General features: G+C 35.7%; 2 protein-coding genes across 7 annotated transcripts in view; one reads left to right on the top strand and one right to left on the bottom strand.

Moving 5' to 3' along the window:
* On the top strand, positions 1-9,481 carry flot1a (flotillin 1a). Its single transcript, XM_051137131.1, has 13 exons — positions 1-133; positions 1,946-1,995; positions 2,096-2,171; positions 2,250-2,340; positions 2,486-2,629; positions 4,091-4,210; positions 4,425-4,520; positions 4,638-4,790; positions 6,025-6,206; positions 7,082-7,127; positions 7,202-7,339; positions 7,472-7,636; positions 7,749-9,481. The coding sequence occupies exons 2-13, from the start codon at positions 1,953-1,955 to the stop codon at positions 7,764-7,766; spliced, it is 1,272 nt and encodes a 423-aa protein (XP_050993088.1). The 5' UTR covers positions 1-133; positions 1,946-1,952; the 3' UTR covers positions 7,767-9,481.
* Positions 9,482-12,621: 3,140 nt separating this feature from the next.
* The window catches only part of znf384a (zinc finger protein 384 a), a 28,956-nt gene continuing 19,572 nt past the window's right edge, over positions 12,622-22,005 (bottom strand). For all 6 annotated transcript variants that reach the window (XM_051136491.1, XM_051136490.1, XM_051136488.1 and 3 more), the window contains 2 exons: positions 20,528-20,686; positions 12,622-17,057 (listed from right to left, as the gene is read on the bottom strand). In XM_051136491.1, coding sequence (XP_050992448.1) covers positions 16,665-17,057; positions 20,528-20,686 — 552 coding nt within the window. In that variant the 3' untranslated portion in view covers positions 12,622-16,664. The remainder of the gene's footprint in view (positions 17,058-20,527; positions 20,687-22,005) is intronic.

Consider the following 22,005-nt stretch of genomic DNA (forward strand, 5'->3'; position numbering starts at 1 on the left):
GCCATCACCAATTCACCATCATACGCTGCTACTAGTTACAGCCTGCTGCGTCTTATCTTACACCGTTTTGAAAAGAACCCAGATACCGTGCTATTATCAATTCGATTAATATTTTCTATCCATTCACCCAACGGTAAGTGTTTTTCCTGACAATTATTTTCGTATTTTCTTTGCGGTTCATTTCGATGCCTTTTACGATGTCGTGACGTGCTGGATGTAAACACTGGATTTATTCTATACGCTGCCCGATATAATATTGCGAATTTGTAGGCACCGTTATTGATTTTATCTGTTATTTCGCAAGTTTTGACTTTAAGCATACCAGGAAAATACAATTTGATGGTGTTACATCAGTAGGCTAAGATAACAAGCAAAATGTATTCGTTTTAATATTATTATACTAATTTCATTATAGGGCACCTCCTAGTGCGCGCTGCGCACTGAACATCTCCACCGTACAAGAAAATCTAATGATACAATATAATACAATAACAAGACAATATAAAACAAAATAATATACTAAATATGTATTTACATTAAAGCTATTTGTGAATAACAACGAGAGATGCTCGTATTTTACCATCTGCCACGGTTTAGACGCTTTAATAAGTTAAGAGACTTGGATGCGATTTCTCCAGAAATTCTTCGGCAAACGTGCATTTAATAAGCCTCCACAAGCCCACCATTTCCGAGAAGCGAAAACGCATCGATCAGTCAATAGTACTTAAAGGGATTACACGGTTTGTGATGCAGATTGTAAGATATTTTGCACTCACTCAAAAACAAATGCTGGGTGAAATATGGTCAAACCCAGCGACTGGGTTTTTTAACTCCACTATTGTTTAGATTACTATATGGCTTGCTTAAAATGAACCCTAAATAGGTTATAAATTAAAAAAAACAGACACATAATTACTAGAGGCATCAGCAATTATCAAAAGGTAAATATTTATTAATAAGCAATTTAAAAAAATGTTTAGTATTTTATTGTTTATTCAAATTCTCGATACATGCTCGTTTCTTGAACATATTAGTAAGTGTTAATTTCCAACCTATTATTGGTAAATAAGCAAGAAATATAGTCATTTTTAAGCAATAGTTGAGTTAAAACCAAGGCGGCTGGGTTAAAATTTTTGAAGGGAATGAGGATGTGTACATTTTTATTATTTTGCCTAAATATATATATTTTTTCTATTTAGTACTGACCTTCACAAGCTACAGAAGATGCTTACATATTCCCCAGAAAACAAAATAAGCTAAATTTACACTGATCTTCAAATTCAAAAAGTTTTCACCCCCGGCTCTGAATGGATCCCTCTGGAGCATCAGTGAGCATTTGAACCTTCTGTAATAGTTGCATACGAGTCCCTCAGTGTGAAAAGATGGATCTCAAAATCATACAGTCATTGTTGAAAAGGGTTCAAATACACAAAAATGCTGAAAAAAAACAAAAACAAAAACAAAGAATCTTTGGGACCTGAAGGATTTTTCTGAAGAACAGGGGGCAGTTTAACTGTTCAGGACAAACAAGGGACCTATGAACAACTATTACTAAACCAAAAAAAAAAATTGGATCATTTAGGTAACAACACACAACACTATGTGTTGAGAGCATTCACTCAGTATCATTATCTTTTAGAGACTTTTGCATCTGAACTCTTCATACGTAAACATCTTTTATGTGAAATATCTTATTGAGGTCAGTTAAATAACATGCATTTTGTATGATCTCTCTTATTTTGGTAAAATAATTCACATTTTGCAGATTCTGCAAGGTGTATGTAAACTTTTGACTTCAACTGTAAAACCTCTATGAGCAGAATAATAAAGTTGTTATGTGAGATATTAAGAAATCAAACCATATTAATTGCTTTTTTTCTTCCGCATATATTTTTAATTGATTTTAACAGTGTTTACTACTTTCTGTTCACTGGTTTCTCCATAGTGTGAAAATGTTTTACACTTGCGGTCCCAATGAAGCAATGGTGGTGTCGGGTAAGACTAAATAAACATCACAGAAATATGTTTATAGAGGGATATTTTCAGTAGGAATCATGAAAACATGTTCACATGTGTGCTGTGACTCCTGTCTCAGGTTTCTGCCGCTCTCCACCACTCATGATCTCTGGTGGGAGAGTGTTTGTTTTTCCATGCATTCAGCAGATACAAAGGTATTATTCACTCTTGTGTGTTTGTGTATATATGTTTGCATAAACAAATCTCAGCTTTTTCTCTCTCTTCCATCACAGGATCTCTTTGAACACACTGACGCTGAATGTAAAGAGTGATAAAGTCTACACACGTCATGGTGTGCCCATCTCTGTCACTGGAATTGCACAGGTCACTCTCTAATATGCAGTAAACAACATTTCATAGGGTTTAAGAAAGCAGTTTTTGTCATTTAATAAAACAATGTCTTTAATAACTTTTCTGTACAAAATCACCACTTGTTATTTGGCTAAACTGAACTATCTCTCACCTGCAGATGAAGATTCAAGGGCAGAATAAGCAGATGTTGGCTGCAGCATGTCAGATGTTTCTGGGAAAGTCAGAGGGTGAGATTGCCCACATTGCCTTGGAAACACTGGAGGGTCACCAGCGAGCCATCATTGCTCACCTGACTGTGGAGGTAAATAGACACGTGTACAGAGAAAATGCCCACCTTGCAAATGTACTGCATTCTGCAACATCACAAACAACAGTTAAATGAGATATAGTATTCACAGGGTTCTTACAGATACTGTGAAATGAAATTCAAAGACTTCAATCAGAGATCTCACTTATCGAACAATGTGTACCATTTCAAATTCTAAAAATAGAGAAATAGATTAACAAAAATATACTAATAAAAATGACAACAGCTTAATTTTTGTATTTGCACATACTTTTTTTTCATTTTTCTTTTTGTTTTTATAAGTGTATTGCTTTAATGGTTTGATGTTTTCTACTGAGAAACTACAAAAAAAAAAAAAAAAAAAAAAAAAAAAGGCTTAGCGAAATCATTCCGGAATCCTGATCTGAAACAAATGATTTACTAACCTGCACCAAAGTCCTGATCTGAATCAAATGATTCACTAACCTGCACCAAAGTCCTGATCTGAATCAAATGATTCGCGATCTGCTATGATCTAAAGCAAAAGATTTGCAAACTGCTCCAAAGTTTTGATCTAAAGCAAAAGATCTGTGAACCCGCTACGAAATTTCCGATCTAAATCAAATGATTTGCGATCCACGCTCTAAAGTCCCGATCTGAATAATGATTCACAAACCATCATTTTAGATCAGGACTCAGAGCGCGGATCATGGACCGTGAATCATTTAATTTAGATATGGACTTCAAATTGTGAATCATTTGATTTGGATCATTCAATTTGTGAAATGATTGATGATAGCCGTTCTGATTTAATTTAAATGATTCGCAAAACGCTCTCTGAAACCCTGATCTGAATCAAATGATTCACAATACGCAAAGTTCCAAGCTAAATCAAGTGATTTCAATATGAGAGTTGAAGTCCCTATCTGAAACAAACGACATGTGATACTGATTCAGAGTTTCGAAAAGCTGTTTCACCCATCATTACGTGCTTTTTAAAACCGTTACACGCGATGTCGAACTTCGAAAATGAACGATCAAAATCACAAGTTTGAATCAATCAGAGTGGCTCCAGAGTAAATGACTTAATTGATTTGATTCATCTATTCCTCTTTTCTTGTCTTCAGCCATATTTACAAGACACTGTCAGTACTACTACTAGCTTAGCTCGATTGTTTTCTGACAGTAACTGAAATAATCAAAAAAGGTATGATGTTTTTTTAATTGTGTGAAAAAAATGGGTGCTTATCGACAAAATTAAACAATTATTTCACAGATACACTGTCTTTCAATAATTCAAGCACTTTTCAAGTACATCTTCAGGAATATTGCTGTTTTTAAGGCTTTTCCAGGCCTTAAATTTCAAAAACACAAAATCAAGTACTTCAAGCACTTTAAGCACCTTGTATGAACTCTGTATTCAAAATCTACATTTTCAGTCCTCACCACAGTATATTGACTTCATTAAGAACGGTGGGTTTTGTGTTTGTTCTTTAGGAAATCTACAAAGACAGAAAGAAGTTCTCCGAGCAGGTGTTCAAGGTGGCTTCTTCCGATCTTGTCAACATGGGCATCAGCGTGGTCAGCTATACGCTCAAAGACGTTCACGATGATCAGGTTGGCTAGGCCGATTTCTGTTGTTGTTTATCGAACTTAGGGCCAAATTTACTAAACAATGCAAATTAGCGTGATCCTGCAAATTAGTAGATCCTCACAGTACGAGGGTTTCTGTTAGCTCAAGCTGTTAGTAAATCTGCCTATAATATTTAAAATATTTTAAATGTATATCAGTGGATCTGTGTGAGAGGTAAATAAAGTCTTTTTCTTTTAGGACTACCTGCACTCTTTGGGAAAAGCCCGAACGGCACAAGTGCAGAAGGATGCGCGTATTGGGGAAGCCATGAACAAAAGAGACGCAGTAATCAGGGTGAGCCTTTCCTGATGTCGGTTTCAAATATTGCATTTTTTTCTAAAAAGTGTTTTTATTTTTTTCTGAGTATTTTTGATAATGTCTCTGTCATTTCTCCCTGTCTTTTCTCTGTAGGAGGCCAATGCTATACAGGAGAAGATATCTGCTCAGTACATGAATGAGATTGAGATGGCTAAGGCTCAGAGAGACTACGAGCTGAAGAAGGCTGTCTATGACATTGAGGTCTTCACCAAAAAAGCAGAGTCTGAAATGGCCTATCAGCTCCAGGTAAAAGTACAGCCAAATCTTTTGGTGACCTTCAGCACTGTGGAAGAAATACTTGACTTTCTTTAAAGGAAACCCCAGGTATTAAGACTTGTATGGCTTAATATAACATCTAAATGATGTTTCTTACTGAAATATGTGACCTTGGACCACAAAACCAGTCATAGCTAGTCATAGCCAAAAATGCATTATAAGGGCAAAATTATAAATTTTTTCATAAATATATCAAAACTTAATTTTTGATTAATAATATGCATTGCTAACAACTTCATAAAGGTGATTTTAAACACCAACAACTTTAAAGGTGATTTTCTCAATATTTAGATTTTTTTACACCCTCAGATTCCAGAACTTCAAATAGTAAATATCTTGGCCAAATATTTCCTATCCTAACAAACCATACATCAATGGAAAGCTAACTTGTTAAATTGTATAAAACTTCACCCTTATGGCTGGATTAGTGGACCAGAGTTACATATGTAGTAGAAAACCTATGAAAGACTTACATTATTTAAAAAAACCACATAGTTTTATACATCTTTTGGACTATGGGAGATGCCATTATTTCAATGACTTTAAATGGTTTCGCTCGGTGTATTCGCTACCTGTTGCTCTTTTTACTGCAACACAATTCTGAAAATAAAATACTGATGCAATGCCACATGGTGCGTCTTTTGGTTATAATTTTCAGTTGAAGGGCAACAAGGGAAGCAATATAAATCTTCACTGCTTTTCCTAGCGAAAAAAAGAGCAACAGGTAACAACAGCAACAGTAGCTCACAGAAACCAATTCAAGTCATAATGGCACCCCCCATAGTCCAAAATTTGTATAAAACAATGTGGATTTTATAAATAACAGATCATGGGTTTTCTACTACATAATTCAGTAAGAGACATAATTTACGTAATATAAAGCCATACAAGTTTTAATACTCGGGATTCACTTTATTTGGGGATGTTAATAAAGGAAAATGTCCACTCAAAAATTGTGTGGACAAAAACAAAACAAAACAAAACAAAAAAAAAAAAAAAAAAAAAAAACACAACACATTTTGAATAATATTTGTAACTGCCAGTTTCAGTTCCCATTGGCTACCACTGTATGAAAAAAAAAGTACCATGGAAGTCAACGGGAACCAAAACTTGTTTTTAGCTTGTTTTGTATTTGTATTTGTTGTTGTATTTACTTGCATTAAACTCAGTAAATTTTCATTCTCCTGTGTAACTGTTACATTAGGTGGCAAAGACAAAGCAGAAGATCGAGGAGGAGAAGATGCAGGTGTTGGTGGTGGAGCGCTCGCAACAAATCACGCTGCAAGAACAGGAGATCACACGCAAGGAGAAAGAGCTGGAGGCCAAAGTCAAGAAACCAGCCGAGGCTGAACGATACCGGTTGGAGAAACTGGCAGAAGCAGAGCGGTAAAATGCATGCCTCTTCAGCGCTCTTAGCCACTTGTTTGTCTTAAAATACCATATAATGTTGAGGTTATGTTCTGCAAACATTCACCAGTTGCTTTTGTCTTAAAAGTGAAGTGTGTGATTTCAGCATGTCATTATTAATAATAATAATAATAATAATAATAATAATAATAATAATAATAATAATTATTATTATTATTATTATTATTATTGTCATTAAAAGGCTTAACCTGGATTAAGAAAACAGTACAATTTTGAAATATTTTTACTATTTAAAATTACTTTTTTTAATAGAATATATTTTAAAATGTAATTTATTCCTGTAAATTTTCAGCATGTCACGTAATCCTTCAGAAATCATTCTAATATGCTGACTTTTATTTAGCAAGGATACTTTAAATTGATCAAAAGTGATGATAGAGACATTTATAATGTCTATTTCAGATAAATGCAGTTTGTCTGAACTTTCTATTCATTAAAAAAAACCTAAGAAAAATTCTACTTAGCTGTTTTACAATAAAAATAATAATAAATGTTTTTAAGCAGCAAATCAGAATATTAGAATGACTTCTGAAGGATCATGTGACCGTATGAATGATGCTAAAAATTCATCTTTGAAATCACAGGAATAAATTGCATTTTAAAATATATTCAAATAGAAAAGTTATTTTAAATAGTAAGGATATTTCAAAAATGTCCTGTTTTTGCTGTACTTTGGATCAAATAAAAGCAGGCTTGGTGAGCAGAAGAGACTTCTTTAAAAAACATTAAAAATCTTACTGTTCAAAAACCTTTGACTGGTAGTGTAAATATATATGTTTTGTTTGTAATGAGTTCTTTCTGACACCACCTGGCCATGTTATGCTCTTCAACAGTCTTCAGCTAATCATGGAAGCAGAAGCTGAGGCCGAATCTATCAAAGTAAGTGATCAGCCATCTTCATCGCTATATTCAAAATAAAAAAGTAGTGTTACACATAAACTGCATCTCTGCAGATGAGAGGAGAGGCCGAAGCATACGCTGTGGAGGCTAAAGGTCGTGCCGAGGCCGAGCAGATGGCTAAGAAGGCTGAGGCCTTCCAGCACTACAAGGAAGGAGCCATGGTGGACATGCTGCTGGAGAAACTGCCACTGGTGAGATGGTGTATTTGGCAAATTTGTATGCAATGTTGTATTGTACTGCAAAAATACACCACATAAAGCAGAAAGCCGTTTGATGCAGTTTGCGTTGACGTCATTTAATAATGTTAAATTGTGTTCTTTCAGATGGCAGAGGAGATCAGTAAGCCTCTGTCAGCTACCAATAAGGTCACAATGGTTTCCAGTGGAGGTTCAGATATTGGCGCAGCCAAGCTGACAGGTGAAGTGCTTGACATCATGACCAAATTGCCCGAAACCATTGAGAAACTAACCGGCGTCAGCATTTCCCAGGTAAAAACAGTATTTCAAACAGTATTATTTTTGTATTTCAAGAATGTTTTCATTCACATGCTCATGAATTTATTTTGTTCATCATTGACAGAGAATTTCTCTTCCTCTTTAGGTGGCCCGAACTGGTTAAAGCAATTCTCCAACATGACATTTCTGTACGCATGCTTCATTGATCTTTCCTCTTACTCTCTTACTTTTTCCTCCATTTTTTTCATTTAAATGACTCTCTCCTCTATCTGTGACTATTTCTATTTCTTCTCCTTTTATCTTTCTTGTCCTCCACACTGCATCTTTTTGGTTTTCCCTTTCCCATTTTTCTCTCTCGACTTCACACCTATTGTCTGTCTCGCCATGCTGCCGAAACCCAAAGTGCATTTTAATCTAAAACTCCAGGGAAGAATGCTGTACTTTATATTTTTAATGCAATCGTAAGGATACAGTGAAGTCCAAGGATCTGTTGAACGCCATTAGACACATTTCTTTCACTTGTAGTTTTTCTTATAGAGCACTTTTTATTATAGAGCATTTCGTTGTAGTTGAGCTTTCCATTAGTTAACATTTTGGAAGCCAAAGTAGCATGAAGGGAAACACATTTATAAGAACTGACGCTGTTGTGTCATTTGTATCTGTGGGTTGAATAGCATATACTTTCACTTTACCTCAACAGTGTGTTTAAGCTATATTAGTTGGACATAATCATGTAGGATTTATAGCAATCATCTGCTTCAAATGGTACTGTGCTCTGAAACCTCAAGATACTGCCATCTGTGTTTAAGTGTTTTTCAAATGAACAATCAGATATCTGTGTGTTAATCAGAATTATAGGTCAGTAATTATTCTATTAGTAACTTATTTATTTCACAAATATGATTGAAGGTTTTGTTGTAAAGTTTGAAGTGTTTTCATGCATGACTGAAGGTGTGATTTTATATATATTTAAACATACACACATCTGTACTGTTTTGTCCTAAAGCAGACCATGTTCAAAATGATCATGGTCGTGTGTACTCTAGGACTAGACAAACAGGGAAACTTATTTGGTACATTGTTAGACAGTTGTGTTCATTAAATAAGTCAGAGTCTAAATTCTTCAAAATAGTTTCAAAGTTGTATTTCATAAAAAGGGGGGAATTTTGAGTTCTAACATATGTTTTGTTCATAATTTTACAGTATTTAATATTGGTCATACTATATGGTTCTTTGATTACATCACAGAAATTGTTATAAATGTTTTTTTAAATGTTTCATATTGTATTGTCAGTACAATATGTTGTCTTTCATTAGATACATACGCACTCGTAATTCACAAGCACTAATTTCTCACTTAAATGTCATAACTACTAACATGACATTAATGATATGTTGACAGAACAATGTTATGGTACTTTATAGATGTTGTGTGTAATGCAAACTGAATTAACCATGTATTTGTCACTTTTGTATTTGTTTTTACAGTCTTCATGTTTCATGATGTATGACTAATACTTTTGATGTGGGATGCATCACTTGAAGGCTAAACACGAAAGCCTGTTACTGGTGGGAAGATATTAGTTAAGCCTATACAGTGATAGATTTAGTATGTCAGGGCATTAGGTAGATCTACTGTTATGCCATGTAGGCTAGGGCTGCTATGTTAGTGTGATGAAAGAAAAGCTGTATTTGTCAGTAGATGCGTTTTCTACTCTATACAATTATGTAAACAGATCACTTATTTTAACTGTTGCAGTTTCATCTGTTTCAGCATGCATGCAAAGACTAACAAACCAAACCACTGTATTGTCTATGTTTGCTTATGATGCCTTAAAGTAACCTCCCTACTAAAATAAACATTTAACTAAATTGTTATTTGTTCAGTCTAAATTAATGAAAATAACTTCAACACATCCCCTGCAGGGGAATGCCAACACCTAGGAAATGTAGTACAGTGCTTTAAGTTTACTGAAGCCTATGCAGCCACACTGAATTTGGTTTACTGACATCCTACCCTATTAAACCCCCTCACTTACCTATTTTAATGTGCTGCTCATCATGACTCAAGTCCTCTCTGTCACGCTTCAGGCAGGAACAGACGAACAACGACGTAGTGAAACGAACAGTCTTTAATAATCCACAAGGAACAGGAAACACAGGGAGGTAAGGAATAGGTCTGACAAGGCAAGAGGGAAAACACGCTATATATACACAGACTGATTACAAACACAGGTGCAGACAATGAGGGAGAAACCAAAACATACAGAGCTGCAGGGGGAAATGATGGGAGAAACCAACTAAAAAGTCCAGGGGTGTGACACTCTCAAGTCCTCTTTGCTTGACAAACTTGAGCTTCACTAATGCATATGATTCAGCTGCCTCACAATCTGCCATCCACCTGACACTGTGTGGACAAGGACACCAAATTTACCAAAATTACATTTTCATTTTCTGAGAGTGTGCTGAGGGTGAATGCATTATATTTCACTCCAACTTCGAACAATAAAAATATTATGGATTATTTATGCAATATGATGCCTATATTCGTGCATTTGTTTGTAATATCAGTACAGGCAGAATGCCACACATAACTGACATTCAGACCAACAGAACCAATGCTTTTATACAATATTTAAATATGAAGTTGATATTAAGTAACTTGCATTATGAACACAATATTGGCAGTTTCTTTGTGTATTTGGGGAAATAGTTCCAAACAAAGTAAAAACAATCAACTATGGCAGTTGTTCATTCATTTCTGAATGAATCATTGTTTTGAGTGAATCATTTGAATGAGTGATTCAATCACTCTACATAGCTACTACTACATCAGTGGCAATTTCTTTAAGACTGCAAGGGAAGCTCAGCTTCCCCTATAATGTCACAAAATTAATGGTCAAATTATGTACTATTGTATTAACATTTTATTGACTAAAAATGCGTTAGAAAACGTTCATCTCAAAGACGAGTTCGTTCAGAATCAGTTAGATATAGCAGGTCGGCTGACTTGCTATATCTAACTATCTAACTTCTCATACATTCCCGTAGCGTCACAGTGCATTTCCCCGTTGAAGCCCAGCGTCCATTGACTTCAATGCGGCTGCTTTGAACGTTTTTTTTCAGTGCTTTGAAACTAGACGGTCATTGGATAAACGCTGCGATTATGTCCCGCCCACGGACGCTCAGCGTCTCTGGGGGTGAATGAGGAGCAAATGAGGAGTGGGCTGGCCTGGACTCCGAGCTTCTGCGTGATGATTGGAGGGTCTGTCGAAAGATTGCATCTCCTTTTGACTGACAGCGATTTTGTACTATAAGGAATCGCTGAAGCTATTCGCGCTCAGTCCCATCGCGGATTTCTCAAGTTCAGTCGAAATAAAAACTGCTGCAACCTATTTCTTTATATTTGCTTGGCGAAATTGCTTGATTTTCATCATACATTTCACACAATTATACACCACATTCCTTGTTTCACTTTTACAGAGTTTAATATATTTTTTAGATCGTTCATTCATTCATTCATGTTAATATTTAATGTAGTAATCAATATATATATATATAGATTACTACATTAAATATTAACATGGAGGATGACTATAAATTAATATATATATATATATATATATATATATATAGTAATCTTGAAAAATTTTAACATAACATAATGAAACCTTATATTTCTATTAAAATACTTTATAAATAAATAAATAAATAAATCTCCATAATAACCTTATTTAAATTGCAAAATATTTATACTATATAGCAGCATCTGACTAAAAGAAAAAATACATCATATTTTGCATAATAAAACTAAAGCTTTTTTTTTTTACGATTGTTTGCATTGTGACTTACTTATGACAATAAGGCACATTCTTGTGAATAAATAAATAGACAATTTTATGATGTAGGCCGAAAATGAGCTTCCCCTATTTGACAGACCAGTAGCCGCCACTGTACTACATATATTGTAAAAATGTCAATTTGGTGTAAAGTTGCTTTGCAACGATATGTATCGTGAAAAGCGCTATACAAATAAAACTGAATTGAATTGAATCACTCAGTCATATTATTTTGTTCACAAGTGAATCATTGAATGAATCAAATCCCCACAACTAGCCTGACTAAAACATGACGACACGATAGCATGACAAAGTCAAAATATAATTAACTACAGCAGTTGTTCATTAAGTCCTGAATTAATCTTTGTTTTGAATTAATCGGTTGAGTGAATGATTCAATCACTCACTGTGAACTGTTCGTTCACAAATGAATCTTTGAATGAATCGGATCCCCAGAGCTAGCCTGACTAAAACACGAAGACACGATCAAATGACTTTAAAAATACGCTATAATAATCTAAATGGCAGATTAACCATTTTCATGAGATTATCCAGTAAGTATTGATAAAGACAAGCACTTTCCTTTTAAATGAGTGGTGTACGTACTGAAAGCAGCGCCTTGAGAAGATTAACAATCAATTCAGCTAAATCAGATTAGATTTACGCCTAAAATTCATACCATTCAAGATTTAATTTATCCAGTTATATATGGTGATTTCCATGATAGTAATTTTTTTCTCTTTCAGACCTGGTTTGTTGTCAGCTGTAGTCGTTGTGGGAAAAAAACGTTACAGTTTGAAATTTCTAACGTGGATTCTTGTGTAATCTGCCTGGTAACCAGCTTCTGATTGGCTGAATACCGTGACACAAGCTTATTTTGATTGGCCACGTTTATTTTAAAAGAAGTCAAAACTCAATGAGAAAAAAATTATACTTAGACTATTTTAATATAGTCAGCACTAATTTTTCTAAAATTTTTAAAATTTGCAATTTCCAAAAAAGAAAAAAAAATTCCTGAGTTAAAGAAGCTGTATGGAAATTAAAGTTCTTTTTCAAAAAGAAAAATGTGCATGCAAAGAATAATTTTAACCTCACAGATTTTCTAAAATGTCCAAAATAAAAGTCCAACAGCAAACTGTGATTGGACAGTATTGCACCGGGCAATAACATGACTCCAAATAAAATGTTTATCATTTTTTATTGTTCATATTAGGAGAAACAGTTACGTCAAGATGAATGAGTGTTGATCTATACAGCAAAGTCATCTTAAAGAGTAGTTAATAATAAGTATTAGGAGTGACAGAAGTAACATTAATAATAATATTGAGAACCGTGTTATTTTTCCAAAGACATATATGGATACAACGAGGATTATACATGGAGGATCAGCCAATCACTTGGCTGCTTACTGGACACAGATGGCATCATGTAGGTCAGTGATTGGATGGTTTAGCAATATGTTAACATCCCATACTCTGATCTCTATTGTTGCCTTTAATACATTTTTTAAAAATCATATTTAAGCTGGACCAGAAAGACAATCCTTCCCTTTCTGAATGAACATGTCGTCTCTATATATACACACACACAGAGTAACTCCCAATGGATAATGATGTTGATGACGATAATAATTGCATAAAAAACAAAGTTAATATAATAACTGGTATTAAAGGTTTTAAAAAAACACTACTAAATAGTACCTGGTAACCAAATTGTTGTCTGCACATTTTTGTCCCTCCCTTCCTTTCTGGAAACAAATAAAAAAAGACTTTGTGGGGAGGGTCAAGAAAATATAAAATGACTAAACTCTTCAGGTTAAAAATAAAAAACAAACAAAAGAAAACAGACAACTTTATAGATGTTTTCACACATTCATCTCCTTCTTTAAATGTTCTCTTACATGCTCTTGCAACCGACCCTTCGCACACTCAAACACATACAAACATACATACACAAGGACAATAGAAAAATACATATGATAAATGGCTAAAATGTAATGACGAAAACAGAAACAATGAATAAAAAAGTTCATTTAAGTGCCATCTCCCATAAACCATTAGCTTCTGTTTATCCTTCTCCCCTTTAGTGCAGTCTTAGCCACCTCTTTCCAACAGGTCTCGGCTGGTAGTGACAAACCAGTTGCACGTTTGCTTGAAATGTCAATCAGCAGGCCTGCAAAGCAGTGTCATAAAAGGCATTAAAACTTCATAAGGGCTTACAATGTAATACGGACTTGGAAGAACATCCATAATTTAACGTAGCTATTACTGTAAACTTGCTCAAACGCTGCAGATGTGTATATTCCTTGCAATGTAAACTAACTGTTTACCAGCATTTGTAACATTTATCAGTTAGGAAAAAGTGAACTTGCTGGTTTTCAAATCTTGATATAAGCATGTGCTAGTCTTTATCACCCATTTATAAAGCTAGTGTCCTCTTAGTAGTGATAGAGAAATGATCACTAATGTAAAATAAATCTGCTCAATCATCCTGACAGTACTTTATTTTTTCTCTGTCAGTCTGAAATGGAATCATTTAAAATTAAAGTTGCAAGCAGCGATGAAAAGGCCCTCGCACCCGGGCTCACCACCATCAGGTGGCTTCAGGAAGAAAGGGAACGGTGGGCATGTGCATGTACATTTAAAGTGGTAAATATAGGAGGAATCTGTCAAAGTCATTTATATATGCCAAACTTCCTGTTTCCAACAGGTGGCGCTATGATTTTAACTGAATTTTGGCCTTTACATGTGTTCAGGCCAGGACTCTTATCGAACATGTGAAGTTTGGGGCAGATCGGACATTGTATGCCTGAGTTACAACTTCTATTCCCATGGTGAAACATCGAAATTTGTCATCCCGCCACGGACGCGCCCTTTAACGATGACTCAAGATCTTTGCTATTTTACAACGCAAAGGCCTTTAGATAAGACTGACCAAATATCAAATGTCATTAAATCTCTAGAAGGAGTTTGTTAAAGTGTAAAACATGTCACTTCCTGTTGCCAACAGGTGGTGCTATGACTATAACTGAATATGGGAATGGGTATGTGTTCTGGACAGGACTCTTGTCAAATTTGAATTTTGGGGCAGATTAGACATTTTATGCCTGAGTAATAACAACTTCCTGTTTCACGGCAAAACATCGAAATTTGTCAGGCCGCCACGGACACGCCCCTCAACGAAAACTCATCATCTTCCCAATTTAACGTCATAAAGGACTTCAGGCTACATTTACATCACAACGATGTAATCAAAAATGGAAGAGTTTTTCCCTTGCAAAAGATTTACGTTTACACACATCCGCGAAAACTGCCAAAAATGCTGTAATACATATGCCAGGCCAGTAGTTAGCTTGCTGTTTGTTTGTGGTTGCCTTTAAAATCAACACACACTGTGCATGTCTACATACTTAACACGTACTATGCACATGCATGACCACTTTTTAAATATTCCCATATTGGGTATTTACACGAAAATGGTAATAGTGGCGTTTTCAAAAACTTTGAAACCTGTTTTTATGCGTTTTAATTCCCTAAAACACCATTGTCATCTAAACAAACAGGCAAAACACATAAAAAGTTTCCCGTTTTTGGCTGAAAACGTCATGTAAACAGCCCCTTAGATTAGATCAGAGAAAAATAAAATTTAAATTCAATGCTTGAAATGGCAAAAACAGCACAAAATTTTACTGACTTCCTGTTGGGATTCGGATTTCGTACTAAGAGACTTTTTTGTAGGTATTGGTGTATCATGTGTCACATGTGTCTATGGCTTTTTGTACATGTATGTGAAACGCAGCTCGAGGGGCACGTTGGTGAAATTTTATAGGTAGTGCTATCGAGCCATTTTGCCACAACCACTTCTGAAACGCATATCAGATGTAAATTTTCACCACTTTTGGGCCAGTGCAAAGTTTAATGAGTTTTCAAGGGTTTAGGCCCTTAAAAAATGTGATTCATTTTGGAGAAGAATCGGAAGAATAATAATAATGCTCAGGGCCAAAATATCGTACAAATTGATTACTATCAATTTAATTAATTTTGACCTCTACATCAAAACCACCTCAAGATGGCATAAAGATGTTGAATAAAATTATGTGAATGTTAAAATATGTTCTTAAAACTGGGAGTGATGTATTTTTGGGCAAGTAGTCAGTTCCAACACTGTTTATCTCTCAAGTCAATGGAAACTTCCAAGGGAAGTTCACAGATTTCCATTTCAGACTGACAAATTTACAATTAAAGCATTGTTTTTGCCCACTTTTTCAGTGGTCTTGGCTAAAAGGTTTTTCCCATTTATTCTTTCCATGGGAATCTTAACAAGTCTTTGTTGAAGAGTTATAAACCATGAACCAAACCAACCAGCTACATGGTGAATCGCGTCCTTACAAACTTTGATTTGAAGCAAAAAAGTTGGACAAAAGTACTAAACTGTGTACTTAACAGCTTATGCTGTTTGGCACTGATTGATGGAGATTTCTTTGCAGAATCATGGGTAGTTTTTCACAGTGTTATGCTATTATATCAATATTCTTCAAAGTATCTTCTTTGGTGTTCAATAGGTTTGGAACAACTTGAGGGAGAATAAATGTAGCCCTGGACCACAAAACCAGTCTTAAGTAGCACAGGTATATTCGTAGCATGTTTTGATTAGTAATATGCATTGCTAAGAACTTCATTTGGACAACTAGAAAGCCTATTTAATTAGCTTTCAGATATATAAATCTTGATTTTCAAAAAATTACCCTTATGACTGCTTTTATGGTCCAGGGTCACAAATGATTACACAAGTTTTTAATTTTTGGGTGAACTTGTAGCTCACAGTTGGTCTGTTTTCAATGGTTTGTAAGTATTTATCAAAATCGATTCCCCTATGGAGAAAATAAATAGTATTTTTACTTCCATAACCTGACTGTTGCAATCTATAGTGGCCAAAGGGATAGAATTGGGGCTGGGTATTGTGTATTTCAATAGCTAACTATGACAGTTTAAGGCCTTTTTTGTGACACTGCAGAGCAAGTCTAAAGAAAGACAACTCATGAGAGTTCACATGCTCCTCCTTCATCTCTCCTTTTCTCCTCCTTCGGCAAACCTTCCCTCCCCCTCCTGCCAGTCTGTTTTTGGAAATCCTCCTCTGTCCCAAGGCAGTGTTTTATTTCCTTCCCGATTCATGGTCCGTTTCTCCTCACCCCACCTCCTCGCTCTCACTCTCCTCAAGTTCCTCTACGAGTTCATGTGTTCCACCTGGATGGCAGAGGTGGAGACGGTGAGGCAGAGGTCTTTGTGGGCCGTCAGGTCGGCCACGGTGACCGGTTTGTACTGGATCTCTCCAGCCGACACGGTCTTGTACTGATGCAGGTCAAAAGGGCAGGGTATTCCCTCCGTAACAGAGTAACTGGTTGGCGGGTTGGGGTTGGGCTGGTTCTGCCCTTGCGCCGCTCCCGCCCCGGCTGAAGCGGATCCGGCACCTCTGCCTCGCCCGCGACCCCTGCCGCTTCCCCCACCTGAGGGCTGAGCTGGATTCTGACCCTGCTGGGCTTGCTGGGCAGCCACTGCGGCTGCTACCGTCAGGGGGTCTGGGTTGTGTTTTCGCATGTGTTTCATCAGGTACGTCTCCTAGAAAAGTAACATAAACAGTGTGTCAATATAAAATAGGGCTGCATGATGAATCATATTTTAATAACTTTATTAGGCAAAATCGCTTGCATTATTTGCCCACTGGTTATTTATCCTGAAGGCCTCTTTTTTTGGTAACAAGCCACCACAAGCTGGTTGTGTTGCCAGATTTTAAGAGTTTAAATCCTGCAATCAAAGCTTTCCTTTCTTGCGACTTTCTGAAATTCTTTCCAAAAACATTTGAGCTCCTGAAGGCGTGCCGTGGGCGGAGCTAAGGAGTCACGAGCATGCAAAGCTTTTGCATAGCAATTGTCTGCAAGTTGTGACAACAACATAAATAATTCCCTTAATGTTGAGTTCTTTGGGAAGCTGAACAAGGTTATCTTTCCCTCAAGACCAAAAACAAACTTCATTGGTGTCATTGTTTATTTCATGGACTAAAAACGAAATGACAAATCCTTTTCGTGCTGTGCAGTGCTGCAGACGACTTCCGCAACCCTAATGAAGCACGTTGATGAGCGTGCTCTTGCTCTCACTCTGGTTAAGCTTGTTAAGCTTAACTTGACTTAATGCATTAAGTTAAAAAACTAAATAAAAGTCTAAACTCAGTATACACCTTACAGATGTGGCAAACTATGGCCAGAATATGAACGCAGGACACTAAACTACTTGAGAAGTTTTCTTCTCATAGAAATCCATTATAAAGAAAGCACATAATGTGGCTTAATAGACAAAAACAGTGATACCAAAAAGCCAAATTCAGTATAGAGTTTGTTAAAAATAAATGCTACGTACAAGCAAGCAGATGAACTTTTAATATAAGTTTGGTCTTTATTATCACTGTCTTAAAGCATTAAGACACACCAAGGGCCGGATTTACTAAACAGGGCAAATTGAGGGGTATATAACTGCAGTGTGTGCTCCAAAATAGGGCGTGGCTTCCTCCATTTGACAGAGAGGCACATGACACACATGTGCAATTTTCCCCCCCAATCCACTTCAGCGCAAACTCCGCCCCACAGCTAATTCTAAAGATTTTATTGGTTGTGTCAATCGCAGTGTTGATTACCTACACTATGCTACACAAATGCTAACCCCTAAACCTACCCCACACCTTACCCTAAGCTTAACCAGTGAAATTGAATGCACGGCAGGATTGGCGCTGAATAGCGTGGCAGATAAACAGTTAATAAGGTTATGCGATATGAGATCGTCGGGCTGTTCTGTAACTCCCCAACCAGACCTCACCGGAAAATTGGACCTTTTTAGTTACATTCAGCATCACTATCCCCTCCTACCCTGTGAATTTCAAGAACCGGGACGCCCCCCGTTGCTTAAAACAAAGCGATAGAGTAAAACCTTTCCCCTGCGCTTCACTGGGACGGCTCGTGGGAGAGCTTGTGGGTGATTCCCATTTATATCATTAACCACTGGCCACGAGCTTTGGGGCTCTGCTCTCACTGAGCATATTTATTTATGTAGCATAGTTTATTTTATTTGAGAACAACTACAAACTGTTTATTTTATAAAGTTTAGTTTTGAAATGTAAGTCAATAACAATAGGCTGAAGCCAGAGCCAATGGGAAAGTCTTTGCGTGACGAGACCCCGCCCCATTTTGGAGGTTCTGCCCACTTTTGGAGTTCCCGCCCCATTTTGGAGATCTCCGGTCTGCAGTTTTATATACTTGGGCAAATTAGCATTAAGAGCGTAATTACATAAAAACACCAATGGGAGGGGAAAATTCTGTGTGTGATTTACTAACAGTGCACACATTAAAGAACACAGACACAGCCAGATCATTTCAATCTACAAAGAGCAGCACAAGTTAGCGCCTGCTTTTTAAGCATTAAGTAATGACGCAATTACAAGTAATCTGAAGTTTGCAAATGTTAGTAAATCATGTTGCATGTTTCATTTTAATACTTTTGCCTCTGAAAGGGAAACTCCTACAAATGCATACAATAAGGTAAAGTGCAAAAATAACTGTCCATGCCTTTTCAGTGCTAATTCTTTACGGCGCGTCTTAGTAAATCCTGACAGTACTATTTTAACACCAAATGACAGTTTGTACTGGCACAAGCTGTTAGTAAATATGGCCCCAAGCTGTTTTCACGTTAAGCATTTTATAATGCCAATTTTTTGTAAATTGATACGTTTTCTGCTCAGTGGTTTACTTAATCTTCCCAACCTGGCAACCATGCATTTGCGCTCTCCAAACATTACGGAAAAAGATCTGATGAGCTGAAAACACCAGCAAACATCTAAGTTAGTTTAATAATCTCTGTTAAGATATTCTGCTCAAATGAATGTGTAATATAGCCAGTCTCTTTCACACAGTTGTGAATGTTTTGCTGCAATTAAATCTGCATGACAACGTGCTGACTTTTTCTTGATTCACGGTTAATAGTGCAATAATTCTGATGAATGACAAAAAAAAAGTAAATAATCATGATTAAGAATTGTGATTATATTTTTTTAACAACATAACTATGATTAAATGAGAAGTTCACTTCTAGAATGAAAATTTCCTAATAATTTACTCATCCCCATGCCATCCAATATGTTCATGTCTGTCTTTCTTCACTTGCAAAGAAATTAAGTTTTTTAAGGAAAACATTCCAGGATTTTTGTCCATAAAGTGGACTTAATTGGTGGCCAACAGGCTGAAGGTCTAAATTGTTGTTTCAAAGCTTCAAAGGGCTCTACACTATACCAGCTGAGGAATAAGGGTCTTATCTAGTGAAATGATCGATCATTTCCAAAAAAAATTAATTAAATAATTAATTATATACTTTTTAACCCCAAATGCTCGCACTAGCTCTGTAATGTGCATATTCATGCATTGCATAATCACGTTGGAAAAGTCACGTGCAGTTCTTCTTTAGTCCTTCATCTGTGTACTTCAGTTAAAAAAAGTAGGGTAGGGTGAAAAACTCCATCTCATTTTCTCCTCCAACTTCAAAACTGTCTGACGTTGTTTTACATATTTTTGTAAAGGCCGTTTGACTTTCTTTCTGTGTTCACTTTTGTAAACACTGAGTCAGTACATCTGCCTACGTCATGTGTGCATGATTATGTAAAGCGTGAGGTCGAGCCAGTGCAAGACTTAGAAAATGGCTGAGCATTTCCCTTGATAAGACACTTATTCCTCGGCTGGGATTGTGTAGAGCCCTTTGAAGCTGCACTGAAACTGCAATTTGGATCTTCAACGTGTTGGCCACCACTGAAGTTCACTATAAGGAGAAAAATCCTGGAATGTTTTCTTCAAAAAACAATTTCTTTTCAACTGAAGAAAGAAAGACATGAACATCTTGGATGACATGGGGGTGAGTAAATTATCAGGAAATTTTCAGCTCTAAGAGATGTTCTGACATCTCTAACGAACTCGTATCTATAATTTTGGGAACATAAAACAGAAGATTGTCAAGATGGAGGATAAAGGTTTGAGGTTTTGTGGGCGAGATCTTACAGATGTGTAGGCGCGGTTGCAGAGGCCACAGGAGAAGAGTTTGGCGTGTTTCACCGTATGTGTAGACAAGTGAACCTCTAAGCTGGTCGCATCTGTGTAGCCGCGGTTGCAGTTGTGACATTTGTATGGCTTGTCCTTGTTGTGCTGTCTTCGATGAGACTGAAGAAGTAAATGTCATAATGTTAACATGAAATTGACCAGCAGATTTTTAGCTGAGACAGTTACAGCTACATGTTAGTAGATACAAACCAAGCTAAAATATTTATAACAGTCTGAACTGTTAAACAACACTTAAAGTATATTTGACAATGATTAATGCAATTGCAACTAAGTGTCAGTTATGGATGGGAATCAGAGGGAATGTAATGTAAATGCAATGCATTTAGTGATAATTTCAGATTTTAACAGATTTGACCAATCCAATTTTTGTACAATTATGTTTACAGACCTTTTAATATGATAAATGCACGCTAATATTTTTTACTACAACCATTTAAAAGTTTAGAGACAGTACGTTTTTATCTTTACAGAAAATTAATACTTCTATTCTAAGGATGCATTAAATTGAACAAAAGTGACAGTAAATACATTTAAAATGTTTCAAAAGCTCTCCATTTCAAATAAATGCTTTCTTACATAGAAATGAACTTTCTATTTATAACATAACCCTGAAAAGAATATATTACAGATTCTATTAAAATATGAAGCAGCACAACTGTTTTCAACATCGATAATAATCAGAAATGTTTCTGAGCAGCAAATCAGCATATTTGAATGAAAATTTTAAATTCAAATTTTTAAAATTCAGCTTTGTATCACAGAAATAAAATACTTTAAAAAAAAAAGTATTTTTAATAAGGTATTTTTAATGCGCCTTAATGACGAACAGAGATTTCAAATCTTACCGACCCCAAAGAGTAGTGTATATATGAAATTAAAATACTACATTTAATAACTTTTACAGTTTTTTAAATAATTCATTTTAATTAGGGATGCACCAAAATGAAAAATCTGAGCTGAAACTGCATGAACTTGGTCGAAAACCAATGTAATAATTATTTATTATTTTATTAAATAATATAGAATAATTTTGCAAGACTTTTCAATTTAACTAAAAAGTTTAACGATACTGTATTTAAATTTAAATATTGTACTCAGCATTTCAGATAATTTTCAGTGTCCAAAATTTAGGTGCATCCCTAATTTTAATAAAATACCACTTTTACTACACTAAAGTCTCACAAGCCACAAAATATTTCATTTACAGTTCAGTAAATCAGTCTGATAAATTCAATGCCCACCTCAACCGATTCATAAGTTCTTTAATGCACTAAAAAGAACCAAAAAGTCATTAATTTCTGAACTTAAGTGGACTGAACTTGCATTTGTATATTGCCTTCTTGAATAGTGATTAAAGAAATTTTGTGTATTTTAGTACAGTATTCAGTCCACAATAAAAACTAAAGGTCATGAAAAAT

Source organism: Labeo rohita, chromosome 19 (genome assembly GCF_022985175.1).
Source record: "Labeo rohita strain BAU-BD-2019 chromosome 19, IGBB_LRoh.1.0, whole genome shotgun sequence".
Lineage (NCBI taxonomy): Eukaryota > Metazoa > Chordata > Actinopteri > Cypriniformes > Cyprinidae > Labeo > Labeo rohita.